Below are 24,756 nucleotides of genomic sequence, written 5' to 3'. Positions count from 1 at the left end.
TTTTATAGTTAATTAGCAATTTCTACCAAACCAATAGGGATCAATTTAACATGGATAGTTGATTACTGAAGTTTTTCTTATAATAATAGCCGAGATGGCCCAGTGGTTAGAACACGTGCATCTTAACGGACAATTTCGGGTTCAAACCCAGGCAAGCACCACTGAATTTTCAAGTGCTTAATTTGTATTTATAATTTATCTCGTGGTCGGCTGTGAAGGAAAACATCGTGAGGAAACCTGCATGTGTCTTATTTCAACGAAATTCTGCCACATGTGTATTCCACCAACACGCATTGGAGCAGTGTGGTGGAATATGCTCCAAACCTTCTCCTCAAAAGGAGAGGCGGCCTTAGCCCAGCAGTGGGAAATTTACAGGCTGTTAACGTTTGTATGTTAAAGTTTTTCTTAATCTAAGTATTCTATCCGACGATTTTTTTAAACAAAAATCCTGACTTTTCCACTGTACCTTTGGCGTATCTTCTAGATTCCATTTTTAAAATTACCCCATTTTTATATTGCTGCATGTTTTTATCTCCAGGCGCATTGAGTAAGATTACTTGTAATATATGTTACAAACTTACAATATATCAGTCGCAACCCTATTGCTAAATATGTTCTATAACCCTCACTGGCGAAACAATGATACATTGGATCAGATAAATTTTCCTCTTTGGAATACAACGATTTATGTTTGTAACAATATACAAAACTGACAATAAGTACAAGGTATATCTGCTACACCAATATAAATACTTGTCTATGACAGAAAAATAACCCATTGTATAATATAAGGCACCAATGATAGCAACATAATCAAATAAAAATCCTAAAAAAATAATCAATACAGATAAAATTTATAAAATATCGCTACGCAATTTTTACCAACAATAACCGTATTAAAGTAAAATATATATAAACTTCCAAAACATACTCTAGTTTCTTTAATTAATTATAATTCTCTCGAACTTGACAGGTAATATTGAAATCCGTAATTATTTAAATTATATTTCATTTATAAATTATAAATAAGTCTAACGTTAAATGATGAACTAAAGCGTTTACTTTACATATTGCACAGAATTCGTTATTCGATTACCTAATTAATAAACAATCTACATCTATAAAACTTATTGATAACAATTACTGAATGTCAATCGTTATGTTGTTTTCACGACGTATAGATCTACCATTTTTAAATACGACGTCAAAATCATTCGGACATACGCATATTTAATTGAGTAAATATATAAACTCATTTTTATATAACCTTTTTTATAGATAAGGTTCTTTACCGTGTTGTGTCTGTAGATAATTTTGTGGTAAATCGTAGGGCCAAGTTAGACGCTACGTGCGACATGTCAAAGTGTATCCTAATGACTGTAGATATATAGTCGCTGTTAACAAAATTCTCTTTGCAGTCTTACGAGACGTCTAAATCCGACCGCAACCCGCTAAGTGCTAACTGAATAAACCATTTTGGTGAAATAAGTTACAGTGCTATTCCTTGAAGTAAATTGAAGTGAGTATCGTGTTTTATTTCGGATTATTTTAATTTATTTTTGTTTTTTAATTAATATAAACTTATTCTTTTTTGTACATAATACATGGATATGACATATAAGTAATTTAAATTAAAAAAAAACATTGTATTACTCAATTTTTGCAACGAAAATAAATTAATTATACCGATTAAGTCGTTATAATATTATTTTTTTGATATTTAATAAGAATAATTGCTACGAAACTTCAGTAAAATAAATTATCATTAAAAACGAATACACATAAATGTATTATAAAAAAAATAATCATAATTCATATTAAAAAGCAATTATTTTACGTGATATAAAAATATTGTATTTATCTGCAAATATCGCATGAAAGATACAGGATTAAAGTAAAAGGCGGAAGTTTATACGGAAATAACTAAATACAACTATTTTTATACTTTATAAATATTTCAATACTATTTAGGTAATTTATAAAATTACATTAAAACGTTCCTTTTAATTTGATTTGTTTTAAAATTCCCATTAAATGAGATTTACAGTATTACATTTGGCAGAGTTATAAACCATCGACTATAGAGAACCGGCTTTTAATATAGGAAAACTTAAATCATAAATAAATTATTTGTCAAATAAATACATTACTTAATTTTTTTAAGTCAAGGCGCATAATTAAACAAGTGACAAAGTTCTCTTCCCTTTTGTATGAATGTATCAGAAATGTTTTCCAAAATCGCCATCGCGTCTAGAGTTCACATGCAAATATTAAACGTTTAAATATAAATATTTAAAAATAAATAATAAAAGAAAAATTCAAGTATCAAAACTTGTTGTGAACTTGCGAACTGTCATATAATTTATCAATTTGAGATGATTGCTGTTGATTGTCCACATCGCGATCACGCCACCGTAGTCATGAGTCACAGAAACATGGAATAGCAGCAGAATGTGCAATATATTGTTAACTCCGATTACCGATCGCTATTCGTGTTAACTTTCCTTTCTTAACTTTAATTAATGCCTACTCATATTGATAGCCGATGATTTAAATCGTAGAATGAATAAAATATACGCAGTTTGGACTTCAGATGTGCGGAATATTTTTTACGACAAGGTAAATTATTTTCTAATCACAATTAAAATTAACTTACTGATGTAACACTGAAATCATTTTTTTTAAACGTCTTAAGATATGATCATTGTTCCCATTCATAAAATATAATGGATTATGTACATCGCGAAAGTTTGTTGTTGTATCTCTTAACACATTTCTAATACATGAAAATCTTAAAAAAAACCCACGAGAAACCGACGGCTGAATGTATACTTATAATTAATATATAATTATACTACTAAATATACATATAATTATACTCAAGGTTATTTTTTATATAAACTTTAATAATTATTTTAGTATTTTAGTATTACAATTATATTGCTACGAGTAGAAATATTTTAAAATAAGTCTTAATTCCAGTCTAAGTCTTAATAAAAAATGATGTAGCTTGTGTTACAAAATTAAAATATCGGACTTTGAATTACCTATATACGTTTAAACTCAAATTCCATGACCTTGTTTCTCTATTTAAGAATATATATAGTGTTCATAAGTTCGGTCCTGTTTTTCATACTTACAAGCTAATGCTTTCAAATACGTCGGCAACCAGTCGTCATCCACTGGGACATAGGCCTCTCCCGAAGCGCACCAAAGTTTCGGGTTGACCCTACATTCATACCTTTCAAATTCAACCTAACACAATCCGAACAGAAAAATATCTGGTCCGACTTCCAAGAAAAGAAAAGACAACTAAAAATAAAAATTAAATAAATCTAAAGATTGTTTATGTCAACATTCAAGGCTAACATTACGGTTACGCTCAGTGATATTTTTTGAATAATGAGACAAAAACAAATATTATTAAAATACAATAAACACCGCGCCAAACGATCTACGCGCCTCTACCGAACACAAACACCATATAGCATGCCTTCCGCTATTTTTCACATGTTTATTCAAATATTATCTATCTCTAAAACGTCATCTTAAAATTTCAAAGTATAATCAGCAATTATTATACATGGAAGATAGCCTTAACTTATTTATTTTGATAAGAATTAATATAATACGAGTGACAAATAGATTGGACTAAAGTTATCGTACAATATTTTATTTTTTCTCGAAATTATCTATAAATATTTTATCAATTATTTTGTAGACATTTCGTAGAGCCCCGAATCTTACATAAAATTTTCATGTACATATGTACATGTTGTGGTTTTGTTAACGCTTTCAAGCGCACGGACCGATATATTTTTCGGTTAGATGCTTTCGATTAATATTTAATATAAATCAGCTGTTTTGATTTCGCTAAATTATCTGTATTGATTTAAATTATACGGCTATTTAAGGTTTAAGCTAAAAGTAAAAAATAGAAACGTCGACCATTCCATAAATAAGACATTAAACCTGTTTGTAAAACCTAGAAAAAGCATAATTACACACTTAAATTATGTTGTTTCTGATACCACTACATTAAATATTGTAAATGTTATTTTGACATAAAATTATTGGGTAGTAAATTCGAACTCATATACTGTCTATGCTCACGGTAGGTACTCATATGTGGATTTGTTACCTTGTACCTGAATTTACCTTACTATGCCGTATTATTCTGGATATGGACCTACTATCAAGTATCAGATCGGATAGTGAATTTAGACTGGATAGGAAATGTTTTTGAATTGGTGGTGGTGGTGGTATTTTTATTATACGAGTTAGCCCCAATATCGTGAAATATCCTTAAAATATAGTATTTTTGTCACATATCACTTCCTGGAATTTCACAATCGTACGCTGCGATAAATTTCGTGTTTGTTCTCGCAGAACAGCTCTAATGTATAAAGTTTTGTGTCATTCCATAAACAATGCATAAAATAGTTCAAATATTATTAGGCTGTCAGACATGATGATACGCTTTTTAGATAGTCCACCACCACTAAACCACTAAGGCCCCTAAGCCGGAGCCCGTGATATTATGTGTTATATAAATAAATATATATTCGATTATGTATTTTATCATTCATGGCAACGTAAGAGAACAAAATACACTTTTGCGCCAAACGTTTTATATTTATATACATTAAATATTAATCGGTCTGATCAAAGTTTTATGTTCAATGTATTCATATTTCTATTTGAAAACAAAACAACGATGCAGTTCGCAATCTAATTTTGAAAAAAAAAAAAAGTAATTTTGAATTTACTTTAAATCACAATGTCTCTTCGAAATATAGTAAATTATTAAGCAATTGCTTTAGCTGTTTGTTTATTTAACGAGTAAGAAATAAATAAAAGAGATTTATTTCTTTAATAAAATATACAGATAAGAGATATATAAAATAATAGATTCAATTTTGACGTTTCTTAGGATCGTTGATTTCCCGGAATTGCCTCGAATATAATAAATACTACATCTGATTATTAAAATCTCTATTTTATATTGATAGTTTTAAATTGTTAAGAGGATCACTTTCGTTATCATGGAAAGTGATAACAGTAGGGTTACATTTATGCCCTAAATTAACAGATTACGATACCACTGATAGTGTCAAAACTGGACTTATAAAGATCAACACCGAACTCCTTCCGGAGAATAATAAAGAGGGTCTGAATGTAGTTTAGAAAATTAGTTAATTTAAGCTATATAGGCGATGTGTATTTCATTATCTGAACATAATTTACACTTCTTCTGAACAGTAGCACCAATCTAAATGATCAAAGGACTAAAGGAACATTAGGAATTGAAAAAATAGCAGAATATTATCCAATTAAAAAAAAATAGTATAAAACAAAAACAGTTTTTGCTTCTTTCCATGAGTTAGATAATGTCTCGGAGAATAATGACGTTGAAAAATGTTTCTGTAGTGCTGATAACTTTTACCCTAAATTAACTTAATTTTACATTTTACATACATTGGCAGCCTGTAAACTTCCCAGTGCTGGGCTAAGGCCTCCTCTCCCTTTGAGGAGGAGGTTTGGAGCATATTCCACCACGCTGCTCCAATGCGGTTTGGTGGAATACACATGTGGCAGAATTTCATTGAAATTAGACATATGCAGTTCCTCGCGATGTTTTCCTCCACCGCCGAGCACGAGATGAATTATAAATACAAATTAAGCACTTCAAAATTCAGCGGTGCCTGCCTGGGTTTGAACCCGAAATCATCGGATAAGATGCACGCGTTCTAACGCTCTCTAAACTTAATTTAAGTTTGTAAACTGATACTGAAATGATGTTTTTGATGGTATTGCATGTACCATCTTGGCCCAGTAGTTTGACAAATATCACTAGGTATATTAAGTATAAATAAAAACATGGGGGTAACGGTAAAATAATTATTATCATAATATTAGAACAGTACAGAATGAGCAGGAATATCACTTGGCTTGGTGAGAACCGTTTTATTATTACATTCATTTGTATAATGTTAAATATCCATATAAATAGTATAAAATCACTTAACAGTAACAATGACATTTTGACCTCGGTAGTTAAAACTACTCAAACGTTATTATAGAAGCCGTGGACAAGCTATATAATCTAAAGGAGAGGATACATAGTCCGTTTATAACGTTTTATGATCATAGATAAAAAGTATCGACAATTTCCTTCGTGCTAAAATAAAGATATATACTTATATACAAAAAATATACAAGAAATCTTACTCAAGAATTTGAATTGAATTGTAAAAAATAAAGTTAAAACTTCTATTCTACATGTATAAAGACCATTACATTTCTGTATTGTTTGTATGTCATAAAATCTACATCAGCGGGTTGAAAAGAAATACCGTGAGCCTGCATAGAACCTATTAAAGTCAGCGAGATTATAAAATATATTTTTCTTGTTGATACTTTTGTATACACGATAAAATGATATTTGATAAAATATTAAATTTGAGATTCTCTAAAGCTGATCTTTATCATATAACACAAATCAAAATGTCGAAACGTTTTCAACATAAAATAATTCAAGATTAAATATTTGATATCAGTCTAGAATTTTTTATGTTTTATTTTAATTATTCAGACGAATACGTCTACGTTTTAACGTCACTTATGACTAATTCGTTTGAATACATAAATTGATCAAGACTGAATTACACAAATAAACGTTATAAATTACGTACAATTTCACGAAATCACTGCAATTCTTGAAACAACAATGAAAAAAGTTTACAGTAATTTTAAATCGCAGTCTGAAGATATGCACTACCGCGTTATACGTACTTAGATATCACATTGACGTAGCGCGTATGATTGATAACACTATTTTAACCTAATAACCATAACAGCTAATTCACATTATAGCAGACAGAATACGTCAATCTTAACAAGAAGATCGTGGGTACTAATGCTAATTAAAAAAAATCGATGTGAAAGCATTTTTAAAGTACTTTATTTGTATAATAATAGTTCGTTTCAACGTCGGTGATAAAAAACATCATGAGCAAACCAGCGGCAGTCGGATGAAATTCCGTTACATGTGTTTTCATCAACGTTAAAACACCAAACGTTCATAAAAAAAGAATAAAATAAATATAAAATTAAAGTTATCAATTGTTTTTTAAACTTAAAAATTAATAAATAGCTGTACTCGTAAGTAATATATTCAAATTCAACTTTGATTATTGAACATAGAAGCATTACACTTTCTTATTGATTGTCAATATACTACCATAAGTTCGAAAATAAATATCTCAGACCTGAGAAGATCCCGCGTAGTAAACTCCGCGGGCTTCTTTGTCTTTAATAGCGTGCTCTTGGAAAGAGGCCGGATAGCCAATTTTCTTTCCGACTTCCAAAAGTTAACAATCAATCCAAAGAAAACCGACAAGCAAAACTCGCTTTTTACAAAATTAGTACAATTTATAGAGTAATGATTTTACATAGCACAATTGGTGGCATTGGCCGTGTATATCATTAATATATTTGTATATTTTATTTTTATTTCCAACACTGCATATGTCTTGGGCAGAAGTGACAATACAATTACCATGTAACCAGCTTGCCTTCTTGTTAAAATAAAAGAAGTCATAAAATTTTATCGTACAAGTTTTTGATTGATTATTATTTCGATAGGATATCTAAGTCCTATTGGCTATTATTGCGTAGAGATACAGGATACAGGTTTAAATCAAGCAATTCATTATCACTAACCTCGTATTTAAAGCTAAAAGAAATCATTTTTCTTAAGAGCGTAGTTTGTAAGCGTGGGAATTCATTTTAGAACACACACATAGGTACTTTTCAATAATACAGTTGCATTGTGCAGTGTATCGTACGCATCCCCGGAGATAATTAGTTGCTTGTTTTCGGTGCAACGAATAAATTAAATTTTCATTGCGCGTTCATAACGTAGGATTTATAAAAATACATTTAATTACGAGTAATGTATTAGCTATAAGGTTGTCACTCGCAAACGCAATTATAAATTATTTGTTAGCATAGGGTGCGGTCAGAGTGCATTAAGATGCCAAATATTCATTATGATTTTTATTGTTTCAACTGCTTTCGTCTAACTAAATAATAATAATTATTTTCTTGATATTTTAAGGTTGGTAGATATACCGAATTAAATTAAAGTAAAGACACATTAAATAATCACTTCTTAAATTTTATAAATATAAATAACGAACTTAAATATAATTTTTTTCAATACTCTATTTTTAAGTAAAATATTCGAAAAAAATATTTTAAATCAACTTCTCGTCCATTTCGGTACAAATACTATTTTTCATAGTGAGCAATTCGGTTTTACAAGAGGTCGCTCGACAACTGATGCGAGAATAGCACTTCTTAAACATATTTACGATGCTTGACAAAAATCACAGAATGCTATTAGAGTATTCTGTGATTTGTCTAAAGCATTTGATTGTGTAGAACACGAGACGCTTCTTTATAAGCTCAAATACTACGGTATTAAAGGTAAAGCTCTTGATCTCATTGCTTCATATTTAAGTCAAAGAGTCCAGCAAGTTTTCATTAATGGCATAAAGTTTTCTGGATCTACGTTATAAATGAGTGTTCCACAAGGATCAATTTTGGGTCCCTTTCTATTTCTAGTATATATAAATGATCTTCCTTTCTATGTTAAAGGTATTTGTGTTATAATGTTGTTTGCCGACGATACTTCACTGATTTTAAGGTAGACAGGAAAAAACTGACTATGACGATGTGAACGGTGCATTATCACAGATACACGACTGGTTTACAGTAAATAATTTAATTTTGAATACTCAAAAAACGAAATGTGTAGTTTTTACCCTACCAAATTTTAGAAAGCAAAATTATAATATATCTTTAAATGGTTGCCGTCTTGATGTAGCCAATATTACGGTTTTTTTTGGGAATAGCTTTGGATTCCAAACTTCAGTGGAGTCCTCATTTATCGTCCCTGACAGGAAGACTCAGCTCCGCAGCATAAAAATTAACAATTGTGTCCCACGACACTCGCGCCCCACCCTTATGCTAACTTGTCTATGTGTGCGTAGACGTTTTGCGAAATTATAAGAGTCGGCTCGAAATAAAAATTGACGTGCTCTCACCTTGGGCTCTGGGGAGGGACTGAAAATTTATTGACAGCGATGTCGAATAATAAGTCAAAACCGTCAAATGATTTTCTCCATACTAAAATGTATGGACGACGAATGCCAAAAAGTAAGCAATATTTAAATAAAAATTATTATAATATTGTGAGATATAATAGAAATTGAACACGGTGAACTTATTATTTACACTTTCGTGTCCCCATTTAACCAAAAATACATGTATAAACTAGCCGCTAAATAGCTTAAAAAATGTTAATAGAAAAGGTCGATTTCAGTGTTTGGAGTGATGTTGACGATTAATTTACCAGGTTATTGATACAAATTTTATAAATATCGTCCGGTGAAACTTGAGATATATCTATTGAGATACTGAATGTATTTTTTCGTCCATAATCAATGCTCCAGTTTTAAGATATTTTAAAAATAGTAAGCGCTATTTTGGCGTTCCGCAAGGACTGTCCTCTTAATAATATTGATCAAATATACTTATATCATATAAAATATCTATGTCTATGAATATGGTCGTCCTGAAACTATTAGCTTCTTAGAAAGCTCCATTGGGTACAGAAAATAAAACACTTTCAAATATAATTATATTATTATAATAAACCTAATTTTTCAATCCCATTTGTTTAGTCAGACATAAGGTCGGTCGTTTAAATTTGTAAAAAGTCAGCTTTTGTTTGGAAAAGGCTTTTAGCTTATGCCGCCACTTTGAATTGATTGATAGCCATATGACTGGAATTTTGTCCGAAAGATGAAATATAAACATAAATTATGCTCATTATAAGCCTAACGAAAATGAATAAAAAATACATATTTAATAAATGACTTAAATCTGATTATCTATTATTTTATCTTTAATCTAATAAATGTTAAACAGCTAGTAACAATAGTCTTTCCCAAGCTATTTATTATTACAAACGTAAACAAAAAAATCTCATAAGCAAACTACAAAACACTAAAAAAATTCGAGATTAGTGATATAAAATTAGCCACAAAGTCATTAGCATATGAATACATAATAAAGATTTATATTAAACAACGATTCTCATAACAAAAAAACATACTCAAATGTTGAATAATATTGACAGTGATGTAAAAAAATCAATTATGTCGACTTTAATCAGATCTATTTAACCACAAAGGCGTGCCCCTCCATATTAACCCTCTATCGGAATGCTTTAGTACGAGTGAGTAACGCACGTAATTCCAAGATGTCTTAGTGTACGTGAGACGACTACAAAAAATACGGAAACGTAAAGACAGCTAAAAAATACAAATTCGATAATATTTGTTAATTTTATTTTATAAAAAAATAATTAATTTATTGTTGACGATTGTTATGAGTACAAAAGTTGCGACATAAAAAGTAAATTAAATTCTCTAAAATCCAAATAAGTTTTATTTTAAAATAGTGTTAAACGAAAGAGACAGTTTTGTTTTATAGAAATTATTTTGTAAAAAAGTTAAACTAAATAGTTAAAATAATAATTGCAATGACGTGATTCATTGATTAACATATTTCCATATTTTTAAATGATATATTTTTGATTTTGTAATTATTTTATTTGATATAAAAAATCTTATTTGTAAGCCAGTACAAATAGTATTCATCAGCCAGTTTAATTTTATATTCATATTATAATATGTTCAAATATTATCAACAGTATTTTAATAAATATATATTTTTAATTTCCGTTCAGTAACTTTAAAGAAAGTACGAATAAATTATGATTTTTATTTTTATAAAGAGTTACTGTTTTATTTATAGAACAAAATGCCTCCTCAAGGGCAACAGACGGGATCATGGGTTCTATTCGAGTCGGATTTGAACAAAGACGCCACCACGCCGATCGTCCCACCTTCGGCTGAGAAGAGGAAATGGGAGATTGTTTGGAGAAATGTGATACTTTTCGTCTTTCTCCATATAGGAGGAGTCTATGGCGCCTATCTCTTTCTAACAAAAGCAATGTGGACTACTCGTCTGTTTGGTATATTTACAATTATTCTTGCATTTTAGAAGTTTAACCGTGTCATTAATATTAATATTACATTAAATTTGATTAAATATATTTTAAATACGCAAATCCTATTGTTATTCCACGCAAAAACTATATTTAAGAAATCTAGATATAAAAAGTAATGTGAGTTTACGATGCCACTTTACAAATTATGTACCTTTATTATTATTTAATATATTAGCATTAAACTGAATTTACAATGAATACTCATATATATATATTACATCATTTGGAAGAACAATCTATTTTCGAATTTATTTACTAATTATGTGCCTTCCTTGCAGCGGTGATACTTTACCTGTGCTCCGGCCTTGGTATCACAGCGGGCGCGCACAGACTATGGGCACACAAGTCTTACAAAGCTAAACTTCCCTTGCGTATACTACTGACTATTTTCAACACAATAGCTTTTCAGGTAAGTTACAATACATACATTTTTTTAAGCTTCCACCATAAACGTTTTGTAGATTATATTGATGTTAATTCATCTAAACATCTTTGAAAATAATGAAAAGGCATAGCACGGGTTCGAAAATGCTATTTACAATGAAAAAAACATTTGTATTTGAATATATGAAATAAAAAGCTGCAGTATATTTTGTTGCTGCAAAGTTTTTTTTTACAATATTGGTATACTACCAAGATCTCCCTCGTGCTTTTGTTTTTAAATTTTCTCGTTTGGACAACTTACTTTATAATGAAAATCTAATATCTGTCTTTTTTACCATTTTTAGTTTTGTCTGTCATTTTTTTTCGTTTCGGTATTGTTAATTATTTGTTGTTATAGCTACCCATCCCAGCTTCACACGAATCCAATAATCTGTAGGTTTCTATATAAATTTTAGATTGAAGAACAACATAAAAAGTAATATTCAACATTTTTTCGGCTAGGAAAGTTGAAATTCCCGGATTTTTTCTACTAAAATATGCATGTATTAAACTTTCTTTTGAATGACTCTATTGATGATAACCGCATTAAAATCCGTGGCGTAGCTTAAAAGATCTAAGCGACACAGGGCGGGAAGAGATTTTGTTTTATACTACGTAGAGACTTATCGCATTAATAAAGTCAGACTCAACGCTTATTAGGTAATTCTTAACAAGCATCTTTTGCAATTCGTATATTCCCATGCGAAATATATTTAATATTATTGTATAAACTAAATATAAAATGAAATATTATGTACTTAATAACACTTTAAAATTACTGACTGGCAACGCGGGGGGCGTTTAATTCTAACAAGATGAAATTTTACCCAGAATTTCCTTATGGAACGTGGAGGAAGTATTTTTTATAATTCATCTCCTAAGGGGGTAAAAGGATGGAAGTTAGTAATTTTTCATGTTAGATACACGAAAATCAGCATTTATGTCTTTCAAACTTTCAGTTTAAAATAAAATATATTCATTATCTAAAAAGGTTAAATGAGGGATGAAAGTTTGTATGGATGTTAAACATTTATCAAATTAAAAACGTGGAACATGCCGATATTTGAATTACAGAAATTATATCGCTGTAATTTATTTTAAATTTGTGATTGAATTGTTAAAATTTGATAATACTATTTTTTTTTAAACGCATAGTTCAAGCTATTTCGTTTCTGTTCAGGCCATTTTTTAGAGCCTAACGTTAAAATACGGCGCGTATTACTTGTGTGCTCCTTAATCACGATAATCAAGATAAATTTGTTACAAAATATATACCCGGGTTTTTATCTAAATATATACGAAAGTAATTCTGATGTCAAAATTCAAACTATTATACTTACCTTAAACAGTGTTTCATTCATCATTTGATTAAATATTTCCGCCTTAAATAAAAAGCTTGAATTGTAGTTAGTTTTTGTAGCAGTTTCCATAACTTAGTAACGGGTTGACTCCCAGATCCGGACTCAAAATATACCATGAAGTATTTTAGGAATCTTATCGTAAATTAATTGCAGATATTTTTTGTAAGCAGGGTTTTACAGATATTGTGGTATGGCCAAAGTAAAATTAGTTAGAAGTAATTTAACAATAAAAAATAATATATAATGTAATTTTAAGGCAAGGGACTTAGCCTAAAAAAATAAATAAGAATTTTTCTGTATATTTTTCCTTCAATATAAAGCCCTATGTAGACCCTTATTCTACCCGTGCGAAGACAAGATGAGGAGCTATATAATCATAAAAAAGATTGCATTTGCATTTAACAATAATAAACAAAAGTTATAACAGGTATAGCCAATAGGAATGAAGATAAACAAACATTAGAATAACGTATTACATGCGACTAGCTAATGGCACAGCTATATTGAGCGCTACTAACCGTTCTTGATTAATATATCTGGTTATTTAATAGAAGATTATTCCACTTAACATCTTATATCAATTCTAATTTTACTTCCAATGTTCCGATAACAGCGTCGTCGACGTTCACAATGTATTTTTTCGAAAATCCATACCGAGTATCATAGAATATTCCAGCTCGCGAACAAAGTTTGTCTCGAGTCACATGTCGTTTATGACTTTTGTTCCCTTGTAGTTGGAATAGACTATAAGTCTATTCCTTCCACAAGATATGTCCGACACTTTTTGATAACTGTAATACAATATAAAAGTAAAACAGATTAATTGTGAAGTAAAACAAAAAAAGTTTGTACAAAATATACAAAACGATAAAAAAGGTTAAGAGGTTGTCATCGTGTAATTCAATTAAATATTTAGCATAATGGATTTGAGTTGTACAACAGGGCATAGATAATTACGCCAATGTCACGCAGTACGGATAATATACGAAGGAAATAAGGCACTTTCGGTGGTGAAAACTAAATAATGAAATTTGATAAAAATTAAAATATGTAAATATAGAAATATATTTAATTTTTCTCATTTTGAATCAATAAGCACATTATTGGTTTATTGTATTAAAATTAAAAGCCGTAATTTTTAATCTGTTTATCACGTGACCTAAAACACGAGCAACCATATCCATATCCTTGAATGAATACATCCTATCGTAACACAAGAGTTACTAAGAATGAAAATTATAATTATAAGTAGTTACTTGAATACTAGTACATATTACGTTAAAACAAATGCAAGTTCCCTTTTATTTATAGAGTTAGACTGATTTGTGAATGCCAGTGTGAGTAACACATTCTCATCATTTATTGCAATGATAAATACCAATACTTTGTCTTGCACAGAGTGAATAGGGTAGATTGAACATAGACAAAGGATACATTATATAATTCTCATGGTTTGAGCCCATTGACGGCTTTAAAATAATTCATATTTATTACTACGCTATATTATATGATGATCGATATAATTTCAGAAATTAAAAAATAAATAAAATAAACAATGATAGGTCATTCACCTTTGCAGGAATTGAAACATTTAATGAGGAATAAGATAAGCTATTTGATTTCTGCACATTTATGCGATCTCATGTAAAGCACGTCGGTCGTGATTAATCGACGCGTGATACATGGTCGTGTCACAACTCTCCGAATGTTTCCGGCCAATGTCAATTTCAATGTCAAATTTTATCTAGAAATTATTGTATTTATTTATCAATCATTAATTTTAATAATATTATGATACTCTTTGACTCTAACGTGTCATAAATAAAGTTGTTGACAACATAAATTAACCCAATAAATAATCAAAGATTATGATACTATCGGATATCGATTACTTTAAGTATTTCATGCGTATTATTTTATGTACCTACTTGTGACATATGTTTGAATTAAAATTAAATGAATAATATATACTTAAGTTTGAGATCCTTGTTTTGAATGATAAGAGTATCCACCAAAATGGGTACGAGTGATATGAAGGCGTATAAGCGACGCTATGACGATAACAGCCGCGGCAGCAGCTGCGTTGATGAGCTTCTAGGCCCCCAGTAAGGACTCATATGGCCTGCACCATAACAATCGTTCCACAAACGGTGATACATATCCCTGGATCGGACCCTCGACTTGAGCCATAGAATAAGATTGCCTCTGTTTTTGTGACAGAGACTCTCAAATCCGGCATGCCGATCCGATCCACCATGAGAGATACCTCAGCCAGACGGGCCGCCTCAGATCAGAGGATCTCCAAACTTAAGGGACTAGTATTAACCCCTTAAATTTGGAAATCAGGAAATTCTAAAGATCATGATGTTCTTAATTTTCTTCATAATATAGGCTATGTCCAGCTTATTATCAGTGGCTAGAATGATCCCAAGCCGAGTGTACTGTAGCTCTAATCTAGATGTAGGAGGATGTTATCTATCTAAAAGCCTTAATTATTCTTTTACTATTTTCTCCTCGCAGCTCACCCTTCGAAAAAAACGTGGTCTGTTCCACCAACTCTCCGGCCCAAAATCTATTACTTTCTCTACCAAGAAATACATTTTCACATTTTCACGTTCATTTTTACGTTGTAAGTAAAATCACAACCATATTCATTTATTATTTATAGATATGAATAAAATAAATAGCCAAACAGAACTTATTTATAGGTATTTTGGCTTTATTTAAAATACAGATTATTTTAGTTTTATTATTTATATAAATAAAAACGCCGAAAGAGCACAAATAGATTTTTTTTTCCATGAACCACGGACTAAACATATTCATTTGAATTATTAAAAAACTTTTAGAAATTTTGTAATAAAACTTGTCACTTAACCCTAAAAAGATTCAGATTATATTTCATTTAAAATATAAATTTTTTTACCAGGACTCCGTACTGGACTGGGCCAGAGACCACAGAATGCACCACAAATACTCCGAAACTGACGCAGATCCACATAATGCGACACGTGGTTTCTTCTTCTCGCATGTTGGATGGCTGCTTGTCAGGAAACATAGGGAAATCAAAGAGAAAGGCCACACCATCGACATGAGTGATCTGAAGGCTGATCCTGTTCTACGGTTCCAGAAAAAGTTAGTATTTTATACTCATTGCGGTGCTGAACACTGTATTAAGAAAGAATTATGGGCCTATCCCGCTGTTGTGTCTTGTTATTTATTTTTATCTGGGCTCAAAATAAATCAAACCTAAATACCTATGTAGTTTATGACGGTTGCAGAAACAAATATACAATATTCTTATAGGATATTAATTTATAGAGGGATTTGAGAAAAGATATAGAAAAGGGCTTCTACTTAAGTAGAAATCCTGTCGACAATTTTTTTCAGATTTCTGATTTCCTTTGACAAGTTTTGATCAGAGTTTAAAATGTATTACAAAATCAATAACTCTTAAGATTTTATCGACAGTATTCAATGGGAAGTATTAGATTATCCTTTAGAAATAAAAAACCGATATTTCAATTATTCGAAAGACAGAGTGTTAAATAGGAACAATGTAAATATAAAATGTAATCTAGAATTATTCGTCCTCACAAAAATGCAAAAAAAATATGATTTGCTTTCTTATTTTTTCAATTCACTTACATCGTAATATTTTAACAAGAAATAAATAATAAATTAGGTTAGTAAATTATTTCAGTTCAAAAAGCATATAATTAAAAAATATATCATTCTAGGTACTATCTGATCCTGATGCCGTTGGCGTGTTTCATTTTACCTTCAATCATTCCTACGCTTTGGGGAGAATCGTTATGGAACGGATACTTTGTGTGTGCTATCTTCCGATACGTTTACGTTTTGAATGTAACTTGGTTAGTCAACTCCGCGGCTCACAAGTGGGGCAGCAAGCCTTACGACAAGAACATCAACCCTGTTGAAACGAAATCTGTGTCATTAGTAGTACTCGGAGAAGGTTTCCATAACTACCACCACACATTTCCATGGGACTACAAAACCGCTGAACTTGGTGAATATTCGTTAAACTTATCGAAGTTATTCATTGACACAATGTCTATAATCGGCTGGGCATACGACCTAAAAACCGTGTCGAGTGACGTCATAATGAAAAGAGTCAAAAGAACAGGCGACGGCTCTCACAAGGAATGGGGCTACGAAGAACTTAACGACTCGTCACAAACCAAAATTAGTCAGGATTAAATTTAAAAAACTAGTTGAAGAATACCAAATATTAGGGATGGGTATTTGCTCATTTAGTAATGTTTTTCACTTGCTTAGTTCTTTATCTGACAGCGAACACGCTTTGTATTAGATAAACAGTGAATGATTTGTGATAAATATTTATTGTAAGATAAACGTTTTCATTTTGTATTTATTAAAGGTTTATATGGAGTTAGAAGACTATTAGTTTGTTAGAAAATAAAATATTAGGAGTAAATTATATTTCCTTTATCCTAATCCTCCTTGTTAAAATATTTTTCTTTGCATCGTCGGCCTCGTGGCCTCATACAATACTGAGAACCGTACCCTACATTGCAATTTCAATTAGGCGCTGCGGCCTCGCTATGGCTGCTTTCAAATTAAGTGCTTGTTTGGGTACAGCCAATTACGTTTATCCATGGTGTTCTCATAATATTTTTCAGAAACTTCATTTACATACATTACATTAACAGCCTGTAAATTTCCCAGTGCTGGGCTAAGCTCTCCCTTTGAGGAGAAGGTTTGGAGCATATCCCGCCACGCTGCTCCAATGCGGGTTGGTGGAATACACATGTGGCAGAATTTCGTTTCAGAAATTAGACACATGCAGGTTTCCTCACGATGTTTTCCTTCACCGCCGAGCACGAGATGAATTATAAACACAAATTAAGCACATGAAAATTCATTGGTAATTCATCGGGTTGGAACCCGAAATCATCGGTTAAAATGCACGCGTTCTAACCACTGGGCCATATCGGCTCTCAAACTTTATTTAATTATGAAAAAAATAATACAGTAAATTTTCGATAGTATTTTTTGATGAAACTATTCTAACAGAGTTCAGCCACAGCGGCCAATCTTAACAGCGTTAACCAATCCAACTGCACAGGAGATATTATAATGCACAAATGTGTATGCAAAAACGGTGCACTATCAGCTAAATTCTCAGTCCAATCCAAACAGCCCCTACGACTTCAGACTGTTACTGAATTTCTTGATGGTAGAACCAAATAACTATTATTTGGCCGGGATTTGAACCCCGGACTCTTATCTTAAGTTATGTTCTAGTCCAACGAGGCACTTATTACTATTTTTTACATCTACATTAAAGACTTAGACTTAGACAATACATTTCAATTTAATGTATTTCTTAACACTATTATCAGTTGTAATTAAAATTATAAGTATATATTTGTTACAAATTTAATTTTTATTATGAATGTATGTTGTTATATGAAAATGATTTTGGCCCACCCTGTAGAGTTAACTGTTTTCACGAAAAGCTAGTAAGCGTAAATAGTGTCACCCTCGCGCTGTTCCGTTTGCTGGACGTCTGTTCAGAAATAAAAAAAGACACAAAAAATGATACCCAATAACAGTATAGATGGAAACAATACTTATTCGTCGTACGGAATTGGCCTGTCGTTCTATGACGAAAAAATTACTTATGAAGAAAAAGATTTAATTAAAATTTTACTTAGCGTTTTCCTCGCAACCACGATGGTGATTAGTTTGTTAGGAAATGTTTGCATATGTGCGGTGATTGCTCGCGATAAGAGTATGAGAACTCCAACCAACTTCTACCTCCTCAACCTTGCGATTACAGATCTCACGATAACCGTCTTTGTCCCCGTTGAAATATACATAATTTGGGTACCAGATTTTTATCCATTGGGAAAGGAAGGATGTCGAATACATTTCCTTCTATGGGATATGGGAAGTAATTGCAGTGTTCTGACAATAACAGCGATAACGATCGAGCGTTATCTGGTCATCTCGAAACCGTTTCTACGACAAAGACTCGTCTTAAGCTCGCGCGTCTTGAGGATAGTCACTGTTATCTGGATGGTTTCGTGTTTTTTCTCTTTCCCGAGTGTACTCTTTGTTTATTTTGTTGAAAGAAAACAAAATGTTTATTGTTTTTTCACTGTTTCCGATAAAGATAAAGCTTATCTAGTGGCTGCGGAGTTGTTAGTTTTCTTCGTACTACCAATGACAGTGATATCCGTTCTCTATCTGATGATGGCGCTAAAGCTGAAGTCTACCAAATCGAAGTCCAGACCTAACCCAGTCTCCGGAAAGAAAAATAGAGACAAAGCCGTCAAAATGTTGGGTTAGTCTTCAAATTATGACTTAAAAAATATATAATTTAAAATTTGAATATTATCAAAGTAATATTAAAAGTGCGAATGTAACTCTGCATGTTCGTTTGTTACCTTATCAACAACCACTGAACCTATTGTAATAACATGTGCTATCTGCATACGTATCCAAAAATATCAAAATTATATTTGAAACGAGCGGATTTACGAAGAACAGATAAATAAAATAAAAATAACAAAAACAGAAAAAGCTAATAATAAAAAAATTTAGATAATATAGATATATAGATATTATTTAAAATTATCTACGAAGGAGTTTTAAGCAAGTTTCTGATTTACAGCTGCGGTGACTGCTTCGTTTTTTATTTGTTGGTCGCCATATGCAATTTTACGTCTCATGATAGTAATTCCAAATATGAAATATGAAAATCATCACACCGTAAGTAATTTATTATCTTACAAAACTAAATAAAACTTTTTCTAATGTGAATAAACTAAAAAAAATCATACTTAAGATGCTGATCCCTACGTGGATTAAACGTAATAATGCCTCGTATACCGCAAAAATAAGACATAAATACTCGGTATTTCTTGAACTCTGGGCCATCACACTTTTAACTATAGAAAGTCACTACGCGGACATACAAAAAAATACTTGAATACAAATGAATTGATAACCTCCTCGTATTTTCTAAGTCGTTTAAATAAAACCGATATCTCGTCTTTAATATTATCATTTTGTATTGAAAATATACCACAGGTACCACCATTAGTATTTCAGTTTAGTTAACTTACTAACATAGTATTTTTTGAAAGAATCAAAAGGTGGTCAAATTAATCTCGAATAGCATAATTTCTTTTTAAGTGAATTATTTCGAATTATACTGATTTATTTAATAAATACTCAAAGGTTCATCTCTTTAAAACCTACTGTCCTGAGTTTCTTACGCCGGTTCTTCTCAGGTCAGGGTGTTCCTTTTTCCGAACCGGTGGTAGTGTTTAATTTGACTATCAATAAGTGTGATGCTTCTATGTTGAATAAAAGAATTTTGAGTTTGAGTTTGAGTTTGTCCGAACCGGTGGTAATTTCACATTTAATTGATGACGATTTAAAAGTGCTTTTATGAACGTGCTTCTAAAATAATAATGTTTGATTTTAGATTTCATACAAAATTTGTATCAAATGAAATGTTATAAAGTTGTTAAATAAATTAATGATAATAATGAACAAAATCAAATAAATTACCTCATAAATTAATAAATTACCTCAGTATTTTTATAATTATTTTCGTGGACGAATAATTGAACGTGACGTAGTTTCGTTTTGATTCTGGTGGTGAGTGGTCAAGCCTGCCCATAGACTTTAGCGCCGAGTGAAATTTTAACCATTTCTTACAAAACCAATACGCCACCACCACCTTCTTGGGAACTGAGATGTTAGGTCCCTTGTGCCTGTAGTAACACCGGTTCACTCACTCTTCAAACCGGAAGACAAAAATATTATTTGCTGTTTGGAGGCAGAATATATTATGAGTGTGTGGTAACAACTAAGACGGGCATGCAACAGGCTCTACCACCAAGAAAACCTTTCCTTAGGAGGTATTCACCTATATTCTTTTTTGTGTATAATATTTATTTAATAAAAAAAAAATATTTCAGCTATGGCGTGTATTGATATACCTGAGCTCTATAAACAGTTACCTGTCAACAGCAGTTAATCCTATACTGTATACACTTATGTCACAAAAATTTGGACAGGCTTTTAAGGTGAGTGCTCTTTTTTAAAGACAATTTTTTGTATGTAAATAGGTACTATGTTTATTTATTTATTTATTTGGGAAGTCAACGTGATGTACCAAGTATCTAATTCTAAATATACATCAAGTCTTAGAAGTATTACAATGTACATCAAATCTTACAGGCTAACTTATCATGTATGTTATAAATAAATGTATTTTATATTTAAAATATAATTGCTCGCATTTAAATAAAACTAGCTGAATAACACGAACTGAAATAAAAAACCTCCTAACACGATATTGTTAAAGATCAACAACAACAAGACAACTTTTTTCAAAGTTTCTATCTACATTATTAGTAACACTAAATAATTGAAAAACAAAAATTATATTTAAATCAAATTATTCTTATTTTATTTTTATTATAAATTGAAACTAACTAAACTTTGAAATAACATACATATTAACTTTGTTTCGTCTTTTCTTATTTAAAATAAAACTTGTGACTATTTTTATTACATTTGCTATGTAATATGACTTTATAAATATAATATGTCTTCTATAAGCTATATTTATATAAAATGTACTGATCTGGCTGTATTCCAAAAAAATTAAAAGCTGTTAATTTCATTTAAATGAATAAAACATTGGGTTTTGATAATGAACTACGAAACCACGTATCATAGATAAATGCATAATTATATCTAATATTGTTGCTTATAACGTTATCGTTTTAAATTTCTTGATATTTTGTCTCTTGTTTTAGGATTTACTGAAGGGAAGAAAGATATCAAACCAAACTGGAGCAAACGGACACCTTAAAGCTCAACGAGATGGTTCGAAAATAAGAACTACATCTATATGATTTTCACCACAAAAAAAACTGTGAATAATCTTTAAAAAGATATAATAAATTGAACTAATATAAAATATTGTCATTACGAAATTCCCTCTAAACTGAAACTAACATTCCACCAATCACTGCAACAATAATTATCCTTTCATAACTAAATTCTTAAAGTCTATCGACCTTTTCCCAACTACTTTTTTCTTTAGTCTTTATTCATATATTAGTCCGGCTCATGTTCATCATTCACACTAAATATATCTGAACACAATACTCTTAAATGATATACCTATCTACCTCTTGAATAAATCTATTTGTGAAAACGGAGTGTAAATTGCCGTAGCAGCCTACGATTAGCGCGAAACCAGACAGATGTGACGGAGACTTTAATATATAATATCGATTGATTAATGCAAATACAATTTGAATTATTTAATTGTAAAAATAATTTTAAGAGAACTACATGGTTTGAGAAATCTCGTCTAGTTTAACCTAAATATAAGAAAAAAAAAATAAAGTCCTACTAGGCAAAAAGGTGCAAATTTATTATTTGTGCACTCTTTCTATTGTTGATTCTTTACCACACTTTTTTAAGATACCACAGATGAGATGTCTTGAATCCACACCACAGAATCCATCTCGAGTCAAGCTCCGATCTTTCTGCCTAAAATCAGCTTTTCGTACTTCCTCTCCGTTAATAGTGAGCCCTTGCTTGCTTTAAACTTGTTTCTAGGTTACACACTGGGTGACGTTTTGTCATTATAGCGTCGTTTTTTTCACGCCGTCATAAGTCAGTCCTTAAAATTTATGTAAAGTATATTTTACATTAAATGCCTCTCTGTTAAAATGAATATTTGGAACTAATAGCCGTCATCGAAGATTATACATCCCAAAAATGGTTGAGTTCTACAACGAGCTCAGACAGCGAAAACAATGATACGTCTATTGTCAGTGATGTCATCCCGCTAAAAAGACGATAAGACATTGAAGGGAAAGAATTCAGTAACCGTGAACAATGCACATTTAGATTTTTTTTCAGGTTCCATATTTGAGCATTAACAAGTATCCGATTCCGGATATTGATAAAAACCAAATAATATACTTATTATTTTATTAAATAAGTCATTTAATAGAAGCTCCCTTTTTAAAATATTATATATCATATAAATATAATTAGCGTAAGAAATAAACTATTACAAAAAAGTTATAATCATTAATAATAGTTATTATGATGAACATAAAAAAAACAATATGAATGTTTTAAGTTCTTTTTATATTAATTAGACTTCAACTCAGTTCAACACAAAAGTATGTAATGTAAATGATTTATTATAGTAAATTATTTATTTAAAAAAGGTCAGTTTTATTTTTCTCTGTAGATAACTTATATATAGTATATAATTTATTTAAAATTATTCAAGGAAAAATATTTTATTACAGTAATCAATATAATATTTATTTTACTGTTTTTTTGACGATGATACCATTTATATAAATACGCTTAATATGCATTTTATAAAACAAATGGTCATATTTACTTTGTTTAAACTTTGATAGTAAATTGAATATGCATCGTTTCAAATAATTATTCCAACAAACCAACATATTCAAATCAAATTTAAATATTTATTTAACATACTAGTATGACACTTGCTTATTGATTGTCAAATCTACCACAGCGGCATAGGGCATGGAACAGCGTTGGGCCTCTGAGCAAAATTATTAACATAGTATATATACAAATATTGGAAATTTTGGTCAAAAAAAAGTATCTTAACTTGCGCAAAAAAACGCTTAAAATTGTAGACTTTTTTCTGCAGTTTTGTCATTACTTTTAATACAGTAATTAATTAATGTTAACAATATGCATATATCTCGACATCATTTCGTATTGCTAGTATGAAAATATTTATTTATTCATAGGTATACGGCATGCTCGTAACAATTATATTAATACAGTCAGCAAATATATAGATTAAAAAATTTATCGAAATTATGTAACATTAATACTTAAATTATCTAAATAACATTGAATATTTATAACTATTAAATTAATAATAATACATTCATCCATTTGAATTATTATACTAAGATAATAAATTAAATCAAATAATCATCAAATAATACAATTGTAGAAAAAAGAAAAAAAAGGATTTAAATTCATAAATTCAGAAATATCCGTCAATAAGTTATTAAGTATTTACAGTCAATCATTGAATCGTAGATATAATTTAACCTTACAATGATTTTAAATTTTGGGAATTTGGTATTGAATACGTCTAGTATGTCATGTTTTAAAATTAAATCTTTGTAAGTACGACAAAATCTAGCAATTGGATTGTAATACGATGTATTATTACTGTGAACACTGAGTACGAAACTATTCAAGTGTGAACGACGAGGTCTAAATTTTATGTTAAAATTAATATATGATAACAAGGCAGATTGATCTATTTGGTGGTAAGGCTTTGTGCAAACTCGTCATTAAACAGCACTAGTTAGTATTATTGTGTACCGTTTTGAAGGGTGAGCCAACCTTGTTGAGTTCGCAAGATTGGTAACGCATGTAAAGAAGGGGGTTATACATATTTCCTACAACGCCAATATCTATCATCAACTGTGACCACTTAACACCAAATAGCCCATTATTTTGCCAATCCGTCAGCCTATAATTTTTTTTTTTTTAAATTACGTGTAATACGCGTTTCTGCTCGGTATATTGTGACATAAAGCCTAAACAAACAACATCGTTAACGTCGTAGGGGTGCGGCGGACGATTGTTATTTAACACAACTCAAATTATACTTTTCGTAACTAGAATATCAGAATATCTTATTCAGGCATATGAAGTTAGAAAACATAGAGAACGAACTTAATTTATACTTCCCGATTAGTAATCTTTTTCAGGATATTGGCT

The 24,756-nt window shown here is 30.5% G+C and overlaps 2 protein-coding genes across 2 annotated transcripts; both read left to right on the top strand.

Annotated features, from left to right (window-relative positions):
• The first annotated feature begins 1,299 nt into the window (after window positions 1–1,299).
• LOC113404533 (acyl-CoA Delta-9 desaturase-like) lies at window positions 1,300–17,389 on the top strand. Its single transcript, XM_026645457.2, has 5 exons — window positions 1,300–1,519; window positions 10,891–11,110; window positions 11,425–11,555; window positions 15,860–16,065; window positions 16,671–17,389. The coding sequence occupies exons 2-5, from the start codon at window positions 10,897–10,899 to the stop codon at window positions 17,149–17,151; spliced, it is 1,032 nt and encodes a 343-aa protein (XP_026501242.1). The 5' UTR covers window positions 1,300–1,519; window positions 10,891–10,896; the 3' UTR covers window positions 17,152–17,389.
• A 733-nt stretch (window positions 17,390–18,122) lies between these two features.
• Window positions 18,123–21,907, top strand: LOC113403974 (neuromedin-U receptor 2-like). The gene is made up of 4 exons (XM_026644682.2): window positions 18,123–19,264; window positions 19,595–19,692; window positions 20,913–21,020; window positions 21,759–21,907. Exons 1-4 carry the CDS (start codon window positions 18,514–18,516, stop codon window positions 21,855–21,857), a joined length of 1,056 nt encoding a protein of 351 aa, XP_026500467.2. The 5' UTR covers window positions 18,123–18,513; the 3' UTR covers window positions 21,858–21,907.
• The last annotated feature ends 2,849 nt before the right edge of the window (window positions 21,908–24,756 follow it).

This window comes from Vanessa tameamea, chromosome 10 (assembly GCF_037043105.1).
Source record: "Vanessa tameamea isolate UH-Manoa-2023 chromosome 10, ilVanTame1 primary haplotype, whole genome shotgun sequence".
NCBI classification, from domain to species: domain Eukaryota; kingdom Metazoa; phylum Arthropoda; class Insecta; order Lepidoptera; family Nymphalidae; genus Vanessa; species Vanessa tameamea.
This window is presented reverse-complemented; position numbering and strand designations above follow the sequence as displayed.